Below are 17158 nucleotides of genomic sequence, written 5' to 3' on the forward strand. Positions count from 1 at the left end.
AGAAATTTGCATAATTTCAGTTTTAATATTTTTATTCAGTTTCTATTTCTAGATGTCTACATAATTGTCATTCATTTCAATTTTAGTGTTTGTTTAAGCTAAATAAAAAAAAATTATAATTTGGTAATGAGCTAAAATCTATATATTATATATATATATATATATATATATATATATATATATATATATTGTATTTGAATGCTTTTTAAATATATATTTTAATGCTTTTTAAATTTATATAGGTTCTATATGTTATATATATTTGTAATCATTTTCAGACTACTTTAAATATTTTTTTATATATTTAATTAATTTTAATTTAATATAAGTTTTTGTCATTTTTGTGAGCTTCTTCAAATGTCTTTACATTTTAAACGCCTCCTTTTTAAAATCGTACATTTTCGTATGACTGAACTCAAACACATTCACCACTAAACTGACAAAACGAAAAATAGTTACGTTTCCTCGTGAGATCAGGCTGAAACATATGCTTTCAGCGGTACAGTCAGAGTATTATCAAGCTAAGAGAAACCTTTTGTGCTCACAGAAAATAAAAATAGCGACTTTATTTACAGTTACTTCAGTGTCAGTGTAGGGGGCATGTTCATTAACGTTGTGCACTAATGTATACCCGAGATGCCCCCATGCTCAAATTTGGATGTGTGAGTTATTCAATAAAAGCGTAAATGTGAAAGCTTCAAAAGGTTCATTTTCATTTACTAAGAAATGGTGTAAACCACTAGCCACTGACTTCCATAGTAAGACAAATATATATAAAATGGAAGTCAGTAGCTACCGTTTTCAACATTGTCTAATATATTTTCTTTTGTGTTCAACAGAACAAACGCAGTTGGGTTTGGGACAAGTGAACACTGAGTAAATGAGATTATTGAACTAGCCCTATCCTTTAAGGCAGGGGTGTCAAACTCAGTTCCTGGAGGGCCGCAGCCCTGCACAGTTTAGTTCCAACCTTGCTCAACACACTTACCTGTAGGTTTCAAACCAGCCTGAAAGACACAATTAGTTTGATTAGGTGTGTTTAATTAGGGTTGGAACTAAACTGTGCAGAGCTGCGGCCCTCCAGGAATTGAGTTTGACACCTGTGTTCTAAAGATTTATCTTACTAATGCTTACTCATGGTATTTTGTATGTACTTTCAAAGCATTTCTTTCAGGACATCATGAAGAATCCCAGAGTTAGCACATGCAGGTCATTGTCTAATTTGATGCATTTGACTCCTATTTACATTTACAAACTAGTTAGATGCCCTACATTAACCATTTGTACCAACAATGGGTTGATATTTTGTACCTTAAACCTGCATTAAAATATCTTAATTCATATGTACACATTTTTGATTTATATATGTTTTGGAGCAATCTTTGGGTGAACAGACGCTTAAAGGAGGGACAAAAATCTCTCAGATTTGATTATACTTCTTATGGGTTCAAAAAAAAGGGTTGCCAGGTACTTGTAAAAAAACACACAATCAAAACAAGTCAAAAAGTAGCCCCAGTGAACAAGACTGAAATAGACAAAATTTTCATTTTGTGTAGAACTAAGCCTCCCAAATAAACTTTTGTACACAAGGTTGTACACTATTTGACAAAAGACTTGCCACCTATCCTCCTATTGAGTCTTAGGAACGACAAATAATAACTTGACTTCTAGTAGATCATTTGATATCAGAAATGGCTTTTAGGAGAGGCAAAGGCCTCTAGATTGTGCTTATTTCACCAAAATAAAATATGATCATGCCTTGATTTTTAATTCTTTAATTAAGACAGTTCTGACTTTGCTTAGACAAAAGTCTTTTTACTTAACAGAAATAATGTCCAGTATAGAATATAAAGTCATGGTGCAGTGGAAGAAGACTTAATATCGTGTCTGACTCCCATGAGCTTGGAGGACTGCATCCATACATCTCTGCAATGACTCAAATAATTTACTAATTAAGTCATCTGAAATGGCAAAGAAAGCATTCTTGCAGGACTCCCAGACTTCATCAAGATTCTTTGGATTTTATCCCATAAATGCTTAATAATCATGTTTGGTGAGTGAGCTGGCCAATCCTGGAGCACCTTGACCTTCTTTGCTTTCAGGAACTCTTATGTGGAGGCTGAATCATGAGAAGGAGCACTATCCTGCTGAAGAATTTGCCCTCTCCTGTGGTTTGTAATGTAATGGGCAGCATAAATGTCTTGACACCTCAGGCTGTTGATGTTACCATCCAAACTGCAGATCTCTCACACGTCCCCATACTGAATGTAACCCCAAAACATGACTTTTCATTCACCAAACTTGACTTATTTCTGTCAGAATCTTGAGTCCATGCGGGTTCCATTAGGTCTTCTGCGGTATTTGTGATGATATGAATGCAGTTCAACAGATGATTCATCAGAAAAATCTACCTTTTGACACTTTTCCAAATGATCAACTAGAAGTCAAGTTATTATTTCTTGCTCTTACAACTGGATCGACGACAAGACTTTTGTCAGGTAGTTTAATAACCGAAAAAATATCAGACAAAACCAATTGACGACGGCTGTTCAAAACCGACATCCTTCTCTTCCCTGTATGTTCCTTCTAGAATCCTCTGAACTGTTGTGAGTGATTTGTGATTAAACACCATGTCCAAATGAGGCATGCCTCTGAACTCGGTCACGTGAACGGCCTGCTCCTGCTTCCCAATCCAGCGTTTACAAAGACTCATGCTTCGGCTGTCAACGGTATCGTCTCCGTCATCATAAAGAATATCTATGGGGTCAGCGTTTGGAAATTGTTCGTCGTATATGTATGTAACGGGTGTAGGAAGTCCTACCCCATACAGGCAGTAAACCTCGACTCCGGGTGCTGGCAGGCCTGCGGTGAGGTTTCTGGTGTCGTCCCACATGTACCAGCCGTCCTCAAAGTTGATGTCTTTGAAGAACTGCATGTAGTCCTGATTGGTGTAGTTGAAAAAGGGGGTGGAGATGAAGGTGTGGTCTTTAGGCCATGTCTCCTCAGAAGGGATCATCCACGGGTTTGTGGTGGTCATACGTTGCTCTTCCCGAATTTTTATGTTGGAGACGAAGGGTATGCCGTCATTTTCACCTTGAAAACGGAATGAAAAAGCATCCAAATTCAGTGTTCATGTTAAAGAAAATGGTGATCAAAATGATAGTTTTACAATTACAATTAAAACATTTGTTTAGAATAAATTAATTTAGCAAATAAATACATATAATTAATCAGGTTGGTGAAACTAAATGTGAAAAATACAATACAATGAACTGAAACCAAATAATCAAGAACATGTAACAAATTGACTAAAACAAACAATTAAAACATCTGTATTTAATGTTTAATAATCTCTCTCTCTCTCTCTCTCTCTCTCTCTCTCTCTCTCTCTCTCTCTATATATATATATATATATATATATATATATATATATATATATATATATATATATACTGTAAAAATAAATATATACTGTATAAAGTGGTTGTGGTTTTTAATTCCTTATTTTGCGACATATTTAGTATATCGTATTAACGTTACCATGTTTTTGACATGGGTGCAAAACCACTAGAACAACTAGAAGTAGAGGTCTGCAGGGACCCGACCAGATTTCTTGCAGTCGGGAATAAATTTCCGAATAAAGTGCTAGAGCATTTGGTAACAGGTGTAATTTTGGATGTGAGCGAGGGGTCTAACAATATCGCTCATGACTCCTGAGCACGCATATGTATGTGTGTGAATAAGAGAGCGTGATACTGTGTTTAGCTTGTTTGTTGTTGTCTATGTGTGTGTGTGTGTGCGAATGAGAGAGAGAGAGAGAGCTTTGTGCTGTGTGTGTATGTGTGAGAGAGCGTGATGCTGTCTGTGAATGTCACTTGCTTGGTGCTGTGTGTCTATGTGTGTGTGTATATATATACAGACAGCTTGTTATAGGCTGTCTGGACACTGTATAGCTGGGTGGTTTTTGGTTTTGTTCTCCCCCCCTTCCGTTAGCGGGAACGGGTGCGGTGGGTAGAAAACAGAGAGGGTCGGGCAGCGGGACAACAAATACTGAATATAAGCGGGAGCGGTCGGGTTCGGATTAAAACCTGGCAGGAGCGGGATTCAAAATTTAGTCCCACGCAGATCTCTAACTAGAAGTAAAGATTCTTTTAAATGTGACATTAAATACATTTATATAGTCACAAAAAAAATATTATTAATGAATATTTAAAATAAATAAGTATGTCACCGGACATAACATTTATTATTTACAAATAATTATCCAAGTTGAAGTAATCTGTATAAGTTATCTAATCTGTTGAAGTTATCTAGTATTTTATAAATTATTTTATTCAGCAGTAATGGTGGCCGAGAGAGACTAACATACTGCAATTTAAGAAAACAACTACACAAAACGCCAGCAAACTGAGAAAAGCTTTTCATCCGTTTGACAGCACATGTGCTGCAAATCGTCACAACGCAAACAGATTATTAATAAACGCCCAATTTTCAAACAACGCAAACAAATGAATGAAATGTGCTGCGTTTTCTCACAACACAAACATTTTACGAAAACAACACGACACAAAAACATCAGAACACAATGGAAATGTTTCAAGGGCACCCAAAAACGTGCAGACGTCGCTGTGCCATGACTACTGCTCAGAGAAGTTGTAAGTGATCTTTAAAAGGTTTGTTTGTTTTAATGTCTCGATTCCAGTATCTTTAGTATTTATTAGCCTAAATAACCATAACCTAAATAGCCATTTCCGTCACATTTTAGGGTTTCCCTAAAAAATTTCAATTGTGTTGTGAGAAAATACAGCGCATTTTACTAATTGTTTGTGTTTGTGTTAAATCCAGTGTTTTTTTGATGTGTTTAATGTGTTTTAATCCTTTGAAAGGATTTGCAGAATGTGTGTGTTGATAAAGTAAATGAATGAAGATATTATTTAATTTGTTTTGTAATTGCACATTTTCCTAAATTGCAGTAAAATAAGCTCTCTCGGCCACCGTAGTAATGTTTTAATATATTACTAATGCTTATACTTTTAAAACGAAAAAAGCAAAAGTTTAAATAAAATATTAATAAATAACTCAAGCAAAGATGCTTTAAAAAAGAAAGTCTTTAAAAAACTGAATTTTTTTAGACAATAAATATATGAAATATTTAAGAACTGTTTTTTAAATATTTAAGAATTATGAAGGATCTTGTGCCACACATTGATGCTGAGTTAGCTTTTACATCACAAGAATAATATTAATTTATTTTTATTAAATGAATTATTTATTTAATCATAATATTGATTATTATTATATGACTTGGTTATGGAGTCATGATGGCGCAGTGAGTAGAACGATCACCTCACAGCAAGAAGGTCGCTGGTTGGAGTTTGCATGTTCTCCCAGTGTTTACGTGGGTTTCCTCCACGTGCTTCGGTTTCCCCCACAGTCCAAAGACATGCGGTACAGGTGAATTAAATAAGCTAAATTGGCTGTAGTGTATGTGTGTGAATGCAAGAGTGCATGGGTGTTTCCCAGTCACTGTATATTTGGTCAGATAAATATAGTCATTTGTTCTCTGTACCTGATGCTAAGACTCTGAGGGGCTTCACAGCGCCTCCCCAAGGGGCCCCTAGAGAGATGAAGCCCTTGATGTAGTGGTCTTTCCAGTCCTGCGTCTGCTGATTGAGGAAGTACAGGATGTAGTTGCTGCCCATGCTGTGGCCCAGCAGGTACACGGGCTGCTTGTACTCATCGTGCATTTCTTCCACCAAGTTTTTCAGACGTGAAAAATACTCCTCCTGCTCATCTGTGTTGTGCCAAACAGAAACAATCACGTTTTATTGATTCAATGTCTAGCCTGTTTTAACATGCTTTCAACAACATTTTAACATAATACTAGGATTTTCTGGCATGTTTTATCACATGGCTTTTACCCAAATTAGCATCTTTAACGTTGCATTGATGAACATGTTTCTAGCATTTGTTATCTCATGACTAACATAAATCTGTACAAAGCATGTTTCTACCACGTTTACCGTTTGGCTAGCATGATGTTTTAAATGTTGCTTAAATGAAAGCTTTTACCATGTTTTACCACATAGCTATCATGGTTCGCAATATGCTAGCATGACTTGTGATACTGCTAGCATCTATTCAGCATGTTTAATATTAGGCTAGCATGAATTAATACATAGCTTGTTAACTTTTTTGTTAGCATGCATTGGCTACATGACAAACTGTATTTTAAAACATCAATAATGTGTTTTAGCACACTACTAAAAAGATTTAACATGTTGATAGCTTAGCTTGTTTATGCATGTTTAACGTTTGCCAACATTAGCTTGTGATTATCATGTCTGTGGATTGTAACAATACGCTGTGTAAACAATGTATTACAATGTATTTTTGGGTCCAGTTTCAGATCTCTGCGCAGTAATTGCAAAATGAAAAGAATGCACTGGCTCTACATGACCTTTTTCAACTCCGGTTTCTCTATACTCTGTATCATTTTGCCAGTTTGATACTTTTCTCCCTCTTTCTTTAAGACAATTATTTGACACTATTGGCCCCCGGCAGACATCATTATTTAACAAATCTTTACTTGAAGGAGCAGTATAGCCCTCGCTTGAAAACTGCTTCAGTTACACCTACTAAAGAAACCCTCACTAGATACCTGCATTCAATCAAATGCCACATATATGTCTAAGAAACTGGAAGAAATTGTGCTTTTACAGCTTTAGATCCTCCTGTCTGAAACCATTTTTTTTTAAATATCATGTTTGAAACTACTGATTCTTTAACAAAATAGTCGACTCAGAGTCGAATAAATGAATTATGTTGGGTTCGGATCTTTTGCTTAAACACATAAAACACAGTACCAAATATGTACTTCCAGATCCGGTAAAATGTGAACACCCTTTCCCTCCAGACACTAGCGGAGTGTGGGGGATCACGGAATTGATTATAACATGAACTGACAGATGAAGATTCAGCTGTGGGGAAAAAATTGTTCAGGTTTATTTTCACAACAATACCACAGTATAGCCTATTGCAGTATTTGTTCCTGTCATTTTTCCCCTTCGCCGGCCATTTGCTATTAAAGCAAGGAGCAGCATAGACTATTATGTTCAGGACTTTGTCAGTAACTGTTACAGTTCATATGGACCAGTTTCTTCTCCCTTTGGATCATAACATGTAACATTATTAAAATGGTTGTCTTGTTTTCTGTAGTTTGCACAATATGTGTTTAATAGTGTTGTAACTTGTAATCGCTTTGCACGGCTTGTAATCACTTATCTATAATAAATCAGTGCTTGTAATTCATCTCTCAGGTTAAATCTTTATGGGGCTATTCATATATTGTGTACAAAACCACATTGAAAACGCGTCGCGTGCTTCTTTACTGATTTAAACTCGCGATCCTCTGCCATTTGCCTTTGCTATGGCCACTATCAGCTGTTCCTCACACACGTGGTGCGGTTAATTTCCAAAAAGTTCAACTTCAGCCACTGTGTGGATTAATACTGAATGTGTGTCATTGTTATTACTTGGGGTTGTGGTTAAGAATCATATGCTGGTGTTTAACTGCATTGTCTTGCGCTGAACCCAGTCGCAGATTAGCTTCTCGCTAATGACGGGTTTGGGAACAAACAAATCGCTAAATGAATTATATGGGAATAAAAAATAAATGCATATTATAAGACAATGAAAATGTTTTTTGATTTTACATGCATATCAGCCGGTTGTTGGAGACCCCCAAAACCAAAATATGACCCTTTATAATGCATAATAGGGGCTCTTTAATTATATCTATATGGTCACAGATTCAGGAAACTCTGTTATCCTATTAATGATCTGTCCGCTGCTTTTGATCGCATCAATTATGCAATCATTTTAGCATGACTAGAGTCTTGTTTTGGGTCAAGGGCCCTGTTTTAAGTTGGTTTAAGTATTTTTTTTTAACAAACAGATGTTTTTTCTGTAAAATAAAGATGTTTCTCATCACAGTCTCTCTTGTGGTGTGCCTCAAGGCTATCCCCTGTCCTATTGTCATTTCCTGTCCTTTTTCTTTTCTGTGATCTTCTCCCACTGGGCTCCATATTTAGGAAATATAATGTCTCATTCCACTCCTATGCTGACGATATTCACATTTATTTTTTCTTTGTCTAAAAAGGATGTGCGCTCTAAGCAGTCTGACAGCACATCTTGATGATATGAAAGTATGGCTAGCCAAGAACGTTCCTTCAAGTCATTGTTATTAACCCTTTAGAATCCAACCCAAACAATCACCTTGTCCCAGAATCACTGCACCAATTGATCTCTCCCCATGCTTGGAATCTAAGTGTTTTGGTTATTGGCTGCCTTAAATACAACAGATTAGCAGAGATGTAGGGTCTATCTTTTTCCATCCACGCTCTCTGTCTAAAATTTGTTCAATGTTCCATTGAGACTGGCATCCATGCACTCATTACCTCACGTTTAGATTATTGTTACTCCCTCTATTATGGCATATCCAAGTCCCAAATGGCTTGCTAACAGGTCATACAAAACTCTGTAGCATAACTTCTAAAATAAAAGAGATGACCTGATCACCCCCATCCTAAGATCTCTACATTGTCAACCTATTAGTTTTAGGGTTCAGTTTAAAGGGCACCTATTTTACCTCTAAGATAAGTCTTTTGTGTCTCCAGAATGTGTCTGTAAAGTTTTAACTCAAAACACCCATCTGATTATTTTAAATTTTTTAGAATACTGGAATTTTCTGCTCTGAACCTTATGTAGCTGTTTTTGTTGCCTGTGCATTTAATGCTAGTTCTCTAGAGTGTGCCTCAATCTTCGACTCGGCTGCGTCAGATAAACAGCACAGTGACAGACAAAGGAGGCAGATCTCACGTAGCGTTTGTCAGAAATACTACAGTAAGAACTTTCCCTTTTCATTTGATTTATTTGTTGTGAATTTAATTAATTGATAAGAACGATTAGTCACACACAATGTCGTTACAATGTTCACACACCACACAGTGGACACACACACACACAAACACACACAAACACAAACACACACACACACAGCGCATGCGTAAACTTTTGTCATGTAAATTAGAGCAAAGTAAAAAGTTAGTTTATTAAAATAATCCTGGAAGCAGGATGACACCTGTTACACACACAGAGTGAATGTGTAAGAGACTGTCTCAGTCTTCTCAACAGACAGTTTTATACCCATCAGTGCACGTAAACTCACATCTGTGCCAAATTCCAGGATAAATACATTTCTGGTGGGAAAGAAAATATCTTCTTGTGGTTTTCTAACTCCTGACCAGGAGTGCTACAATGTATCAGGCTTTGGCCTTGACCAGACCGCTGTCTGGATTCTACAAAACATCTTTATTAAAACATTTTGCTTGCAAATGTGACCAGAAACAGGTATGGACATCCATTATGTTAATGTACAAAATAAACCTGATTTAACGTCCACAAACTGGGATTGAAGCTTCTTCTTTCTTAATTGTACTCTCACACCGGCTGTGCTGATAAATATAGTAAAATCACTGTAATTTATTACACACATGCACTGTTTTAAACACGTTTTAAACTTGTAAAACTCATTCTTGATCACATTTGATGATGATTGATGATCACAGAGAGCTGAACAGAACTTTTAATTCCTGTTGCTTTGTGCACGTTTGTCTTGTTGATATGATTATACTTGTTACTACAAAGACACGGCTGTCAATTAATTGGTTGGCGGGGAAACCGCACTCCTATGTCACGTTGCATCGGGCCTCAAAATAGGAGGGATTTTAATCCTATTTTAACATTCAGAAATTTAAAAACAGAGACTACTGTCTTTATGTCTTCCCAATATAACTGTAAACACACTATACCTACTCACAGTTCTGTCCAAACAGCTTACGAAAGATGATTTCATCATAGGTGCACTTTAATATCCTATTACTTATTTACAAATCAATAAATCATTTAGCCCCTTCCCATTGTCTGATCTGCTCCACACATCTTCTCCCACCAGAGGTTTACAACCCAGGCTCAGTCTGAAAACCTTTATATACATTTCTGGAGGCCACAAAATACGTCCCAAGAGGTACATTTTTGGAGTTTTTGCGAATCCACCAGAGCCCGCAGTGTACGCTTTTTGAGATATCAAATTTCTCTAACGAGAGCCATTTGCGCCTGCTGTTCTCGTGTAAACCCACTAAAGGCTGCTGTTGACTGACTGAATGACTAACTGACTGACCGAATGTTTAATCAAATGCAGCCATACGTACTTCTGGCTACATAATTGCCTCCAGAAACGTATATAGGGCTGCATTTTGAGAATGAGCCTATGTTGAAAGTTTAAGACTTAAAACCAAACTCTTCGAGCTTTTGAAGTTGCCGGTCCCACACTGTGGAACAAATGTCCACTTTATTTTAGATCAGCTTTGTCCGAGTTTAAGTCTTGTCCTAAAACTGATTTGTTTTCTGTTGCTTTTAGTCTATAAATGATATCATGTTTTATCTGGGTGGCACAATGGCTCACTGTCGTCTCACAGTAAGACGGCCTTTATGCTGTGGCGACCCCTGGAATAAAGGAACTAAGCTGAAGGAAAATGGATGAATGAAAATGTTGCTTATTTAATTATTAAATATACAAACTCTCTCTCTCTCTCTCTCTCTCTCTCTCTCTCTCATATATATATATATATATATATATATATATATAAAAAAAAAATATATATATATATATATATAAATTTATGTGACGTAGAGTAGGACTTTTAAACTCCAGTGTGTGCAGGTCACTGTCCTGCACAGTTTGGCTTCAGCCCTAATCAAACAAACCCGTCTGTCATTTTCAGACCTTGATTCTCTGGATCAGATGTATTTGATTTGAGTTGGAGATGCGGGACAGTTGGCTAGTCCTGTTGTACAGTCAACTATTTGTTTTTGTGTGGTTGCGAAATGATTGTTGTCATCTGTGATTTCACCTACTCGGAGCGATTCTCCAGTCATACGGCGCTCCACGGACAGTCTCGTTTCGCACATATCCAATGCTGACCAGATGCTGAACCATAGTGTGGAAGTAACCTAGACAGGAAATGTACATCTTTTGTGATTTCTTTTTACCATACAGTATGTAAATGTGCTTGTTTCTTTCGTATCTTAAAGGTAAAGTTCACCCAAAAAATAAAACTCTTTCATTATTTACTCACCCTTTACTTGTTCCTTTCTTCTGCTGAACAAAAAATAAGATGTTTTGAAAAATGCTGGAAACTGGAAGCCATTGAGTTTAATAATAGAAATAAAAAAAAAACATTCTTCGGAAGTCAATGGCTAGCAGTTTCCAACATTTTTCAAAACATCTTATTTTGTGTTCAAGAGAAAAACAAAGTCATAACGATTTTTGAAACCACTTAAAATGGTGAGTAAATTTTTATTGGGTATACAATCCTTATCAAAGAACCTAATTCTCACCGGTCAGCTTGTTTAAGTCTAGAAACTCAATCGGGTGCGTCTGTCCAAATCCAGGAACCCTGACATCCACCCCGGGCGCATTTGACGTCTTGCGAGTGGTTCTGTTGTAAACAATTCTGCACAAAAACACACAAACTTTACAATCATATTAGGTTTAAGCCAATAAATACAAGAGTTGTATTTTCATGTATTGTTTTAAGGATGCTTAAGCTTCTCATGGCCTCATTTGACTCTACAGGAGAGTACTACAGCTGCTAATATTGATTATGATACACTGGACTGTCCATATGACATCAGCCTTTGAGAATCTTCCAGAAACAATAGACAAAAGGTCGGTGAGGTGAAATACAGAGCTGTAAATTTGCACAAGACTAAGCAAGCTGTTGAAATATTACAACTAAGCCATTATAACATTTATTACTTTGTTCTTATGAAATCAACATGATTTAAAATAAAATAAAAGTATGATGGCTTATTTTGGTTTAGTTAGTCATCAAGGATATAACGCTAAATAGTATTAATGTATAATAATTACAATAATAACAATTTGTAATAATAATAATAATAATAATAATACCATAAATAAAACTACACAGACATTTAAAACAAATGCATCTAATTAAAACAAAAACACCAATTACAAAAATGTATAAAATAAATGATAACACTTTAAATTTTATTAATATATTCCTTAATAACATTCATAGTTTATACATGACATATCAATAATCATTATTATATAATAATATATATAAAAATACAAATAAACCTGTCATAATAAGGAATTTTGTACTGCCTATTAATTTGTATTAGATAGCAATTAATTTTTCTTCATTATAACTATATGTACTACAAAACACATCTTAAGCACATTATTTCTATTTTATTATAACTTATTAATAATGATAAATATAAAATATAAAAAAGTAAAATCATTTAAAATCTATACAAATTATTAAATATTTTTTTATTAATTACATTTTATTTATTTACAATACATTTTTGTCATTTATTTGAAAAATAAACACTGTGAGAGGTAAAATAATGATAATAATAACTATAATTATTTAATTAAACTAAAATATTTAATTCTAATAACTTTTAATATGTATTTTTCTTTTAAGGATGCATTCAATAGTTCTTATGAATTAATATTTATAGAATTAGGTAATATAATAATATTTATGTAATACAAGTAATATATAATTATAATACTTATGAATTAAGATTTATATCTGTATAAATATATACATTTTAACTAAATGAATAATAAATATAAAGAATATACTCTAATATAATAATAATAATAAATAATAAAAAATAATAATAATATATTATTATTCAAGGCCTTCCAGAGGCCTTTTTTCTTTTTTAAATATTTTCCAATTGATGTTTAACAGAGCAAGGACATTTTCACAGTATGTCTGATAATATTTTTTCTTCTGGAGAAAGTCTTACTTGTTTTATTTCGGCTAGAATAAAAGCAGTTTTTAATTTTTTAACAACCATTTTAAGGTCAAAATTATTAGCCCCTTTAAGCTATATTTTTTTCCGATAGTCTACAGAACAAACCATAGTTATACAATAACTTGCCTAATTACCCTAACCTGCCTAGTTAACCTAATTAACCTCGTTATACCTTTAAATTGTCGATTTAAAAAGTAAAAGTATCTAATGAAATATTATTTACTGTCATCATGTCAAAGATAAAATAAATCAGTTTTTAGAAATGAGTTAATAAAACTATTATGATGACTAATAATTCAGGGGGTTTAATAATTCTGACTTCAACTGTATATATATATATATATATATATATATATATATATATATATATATATATATATATATATATATATATATATATATATATATATAAAGAAATACATTTTTAAGTGAGCAGGGATGCATTAATCAGGTCAAGTTTGTTTGCACAGTGAACTCGCCTTATATTATCAATCCAGCAGTCTACTCCAATGGGCATGAACATGTTCAGGTCAATCCACAGAGGAAACCAGTCCTCGCTTTTCTTGTAGCACATCCAGTGCACCAGTGTGGGCTTGTCAATTTTGGCCTCCAGGCGGTTACCTAAATTTCCAGGAACTGTTCAGAAAAAGAGGTCAAATATTTAACAAATACACCTCTTATCAAAGATGAACCCACAAAACAAATGATGGACTTCAACTAGTCTATAAAGTGCACTTGCTGTCAATATCTTATCTTCCTCTAGCTTAGCATTTTAAACAGAAAGAAATGAATGAACCAATGAACATTATCACAAAATCTTTACAAAAAAAACTGCAAACTGTACATTTAAGTTGTCTTACCAATGATAAGTGGAGGAGTGCTGTTATTTATGACGCGAGGTTTGGCCGTCGGAGGGAAGATAACATTGAAAAGCCAGAATCCCGAAGTCTGGTGTAATAAAATAAGAAATAAAGCGACACACCTGAAGAGAGACGAATTTCCCATAGTGTTTGCGTGTACCTGTGTGTGTTTGGCGCTCTGGATGTGATCTGACTGCTGCGCTTCAGCTCGCGTCTATCAATGCGCGCGACCAATGGGGCGTCGCGAGGGGGCGGCGAGCCAATCAGTGCGCCAGGAGCCCCCACTATGCGTCATGATTACATTATACGAGTATTATTTCAAAGACAGTGGGTTTAGGTGTAAACATACGCGAGAAAACAGACTTGTGTCAGTCAAAGCAACAATAAAAAGCCAATGGAGTTAGTTGAAAATCTAAACAAGCAGAGGTTTGTTCACAAAATGGGTAAAAAGCGTTTTTGATGAGTTTTTTATTTCAAGTTAAAAAAGTTACAGTCTAGCTACAGTCGAGATTGCAACGTGGATCCCGAGACAAATTACAGATGTTATTTATTCATTTAAAAGTCTGTTTTAACATCAAGTGTAAAACTAACTAATATTATATATTATCTCATCCCTGTGTGTGTGTGTGACCCACACAGCCACACACACACAAACACACACAAACACAAAGCAATTCCAGGTATGCCCTATAGCATTAAAACTTAAAACTGTCTCTTTCTTTGAAGATAATTTTTTTTCTCCGTAGATTCGATTTTTATTTAAATAAACTGCATGTTAAAATATATTTTAAAGGAAGTTTTATCTTAATGTAAAATTAAATAAAATAAATTCACAAATAGGGCGTCACTGTGACGCAGTGGGTGGCACGGTCGCCTCACAGCAAGAAGGTTGCTGGTTCGAGCCTCGACTGGGTCAGCTTGCAGTTCTGTGTGGAGTTTGCATGTTCGGTTTCCTCTGGGTGCTCCGGTTTCCGGAGACATACCACAAAGACATGCGGTACAGGTGAATTAGCTAAGCTAAATAGTCCATAGTGTATGTGTGTGAATGAATGTGTATGGATGTTTCCCAGTGATGGGTTGCAGCTGGAAGGGCATCTGCTGTGTAAAATAAATGCTGGATAAGTTGGCGGTTCATTCCGCTGTGGTGACCCCTGATTAATGAAGGGGCTAAGCTGAAAAGAAAATGAATGAAATGAATAATATGTACAGTTAATTAGCCATATTTGTGATTAGATTATAACATTTGCATGTGCAGTACGGAACAAACGTTCCACTATTTATGCGGGCCCCCGATTTTGAAATTAAATAATAACATTACAATCTCAATTGATATAGATTTTAAAAAATATGATCGAACATTTGTAAAAGAGCTATATTATTAATTTAGGCTGCTTGGCATTGTTCAGGGCCCCTTTTACTGGCCGCTTACCTTACCTCATTTATTGGGTAAATTTGCCCCTGATTGCCAGCATAGGCTATTTTGAAAGTACTTGACATTTCATTTACGCTTAAATGCCAACCGACACAGCCAAGACTCGAACCAGCGTCAGCGACCTTCATACTGTGAGGTGACAGCACTACTCACTGCGCCTCTCAGTATACATATTCATTCTTTTCTTTTCTTTTCTTTTCTTTTCTTTTCTTTTCTTTTCTTTTCTTTTCTTTTCTTTTCTTTTCTTTTCTTTTTGGCTTAGTCCCTTTATTAATCAGGGGTCACCACAGCAGACAGAACCACCAACTTACCAGCATATGTTTTACGCAGCGGATGCTCTTCCAGCTGCAACCCAACACTGGGAAACACCCATACACTCTCATTCATACACATGTACTATACGGCCAATTTAGCTTATTCAATTCACCTACACAGGGAAAACATGCAAACTCCACACAGAAACGCCAACTGGCCCAGCCGAGGCTTGAACCAGCAACCTTCTCCACTGTGACACCATGTATATAAATAGTCTTTTTTTTTTTTTTTTTTTTTTTACATTTTCCTTATTCTTACAATACTTTTAACTAATTTTCAAATATCACAGACACTAAAATAACTCCTATTTATTATTATTGTCTACATAATCTTTTTTTTTGTCTAACTTATTATCATAAATGTAACAATTTGTGCTAAGGAAATAATTATAATTTTTTTTAAATTAAGGCTGAAATTAAAACTTTAAATAAAGCATAAAATTAAATGTAAAGAAATATAAAAATTAAAAAAACAATTCAATATAAAAAATAATTGTGGACTGGAGTTTTTAAACTTTTTATCAGTCTTGGACATGTGAAAGATTTGTAACAACATTGCCTTTGATGTATTGTTAGTTTTTGTGCAACAGAAGGTTTTCATTTTTTCTCTCCCTAATTTACTGTTCTTGGTTGTTTTTGGCCTATTGACTTACATTATAACCAATTTTTTTGATTGCAAAGCCATGACACCATATAATTATGCATTTTTGATTGTCGAGGTAAAATTTTTAATTTTTATAAGAATGTAAAGAAATTTAGAAAAATCAATAAAACAAATGAATATTGAGTATTTTATTTACGCTCCTACATACACACCCACAATAAAGGAACAGTAACATTAACTAATTTAAATATAAATGTATATTTTAGCCACCAATGTTGCAATAGTTTAAAAGTGACAGTAATTTATAACAAAATATTTTTAATTAGATGTTTCTTTACTCACCTAAGATTTTTTTCAGTCTTTTTTATTAGTCTTTTGTCTGACAATACAAATTAAATAGTGAGAGGTAACGGTAATGTATTGTCCATGGTTAATCCCATCCCCTAACCTCTCATTCATTAACTCAATTAACAAAACAACAACATCAAATAAATAAATAAATGCCAAAATAAAAAAATTGAATACATGACAAAATAATAATGGAGCCTCGACTGGGTCAGTTGGCAGTTCTATGTGGAGTTTGCATATTCTCCCCATGTTGGCGTGGGTTTCCTCCGGGTGCTCCGGTTTCCCCCACAAGTCCAAAGACATGCAGTACAGGTGAATTGGGTAGTAGGTTAAATTGTTCGTAGTGTATGTGTGTGAGTGAATGTGTATGGATGTTTCCAAGTGATGGGTTGCATCTGCTGCGTAATGCTGGATAAGTTGACGGTTCATTCCCATGTGGAGACCCCAAATTAATAAAGGGACTAAGCCGAAAATAAAATAAATAAATGAATAATAATAGCTGGATATAGATGGTAAAAATAATAATAATTAAAATAATAATTATAATAATGAAAAAAAAAACCTTCTAATAAAATGGTAGAAGTTACAGGTTGCCAGCAGCAGATGTAATAGGCAGGCCTTTGGTGTAACTTAGTCAAGAAAGGAATCTCAACTCTTATAAAAGGAATCTAGT

The 17158-nt window shown here is 34.8% G+C and overlaps 1 protein-coding gene across 2 annotated transcripts; it reads right to left on the reverse strand.

The window, feature by feature from the left end:
* Window positions 1-1351: 1351 nt before the first annotated feature.
* On the reverse strand, window positions 1352-13987 carry lcat (lecithin-cholesterol acyltransferase). Of its 2 annotated transcripts, XR_012400000.1 has the most exons (7): window positions 13788-13978; window positions 13407-13563; window positions 11461-11576; window positions 10978-11073; window positions 5570-5794; window positions 2464-3093; window positions 1352-1664 (listed from the first exon to the last, which is right to left on the reverse strand). XR_012400000.1 is itself a non-coding variant. In NM_001324407.1 (6 exons), exons 1-6 carry the CDS (start codon window positions 13930-13932, stop codon window positions 2522-2524), a joined length of 1311 nt encoding a protein of 436 aa, NP_001311336.1. In that variant the 5' UTR covers window positions 13933-13987; the 3' UTR covers window positions 2454-2521. The 2 variants fall into 2 exon arrangements, 1 of the variants encoding a protein (NP_001311336.1); NM_001324407.1 differs by lacking the exon at window positions 1352-1664 and having other exon boundaries at window positions 2454-3093; window positions 13788-13987.
* Window positions 13988-17158: the final 3171 nt, after the last annotated feature.

The sequence above is a fragment of the Danio rerio genome, chromosome 25 (genome assembly GCF_049306965.1).
Source record: "Danio rerio strain Tuebingen ecotype United States chromosome 25, GRCz12tu, whole genome shotgun sequence".
Classification (NCBI taxonomy): Eukaryota; Metazoa; Chordata; class Actinopteri; order Cypriniformes; family Danionidae; genus Danio; species Danio rerio.

What these genes read in the sequence shown, in the direction of transcription:
- lcat (NM_001324407.1), bottom strand. Translation starts at nt 13,932, where the DNA reads ATGGGAAATTCGTCTCTCTTCAGGTGTGTCGCTTTATTTCTTATTTTA. An exon ending in CACTCCTCCACTTATCATTG is followed by an intron (nt 13,564 to 13,787) that starts GTAAGACAACTT and finishes TTTTCTGAACAG; the next exon opens with TTCCTGGAAATTTAGGTAAC. An exon ending in TGCTGGATTGATAATATAAG is followed by an intron (nt 11,577 to 13,406) that starts GCGAGTTCACTG and finishes GTTTTTGTGCAG; the next exon opens with AATTGTTTACAACAGAACCA.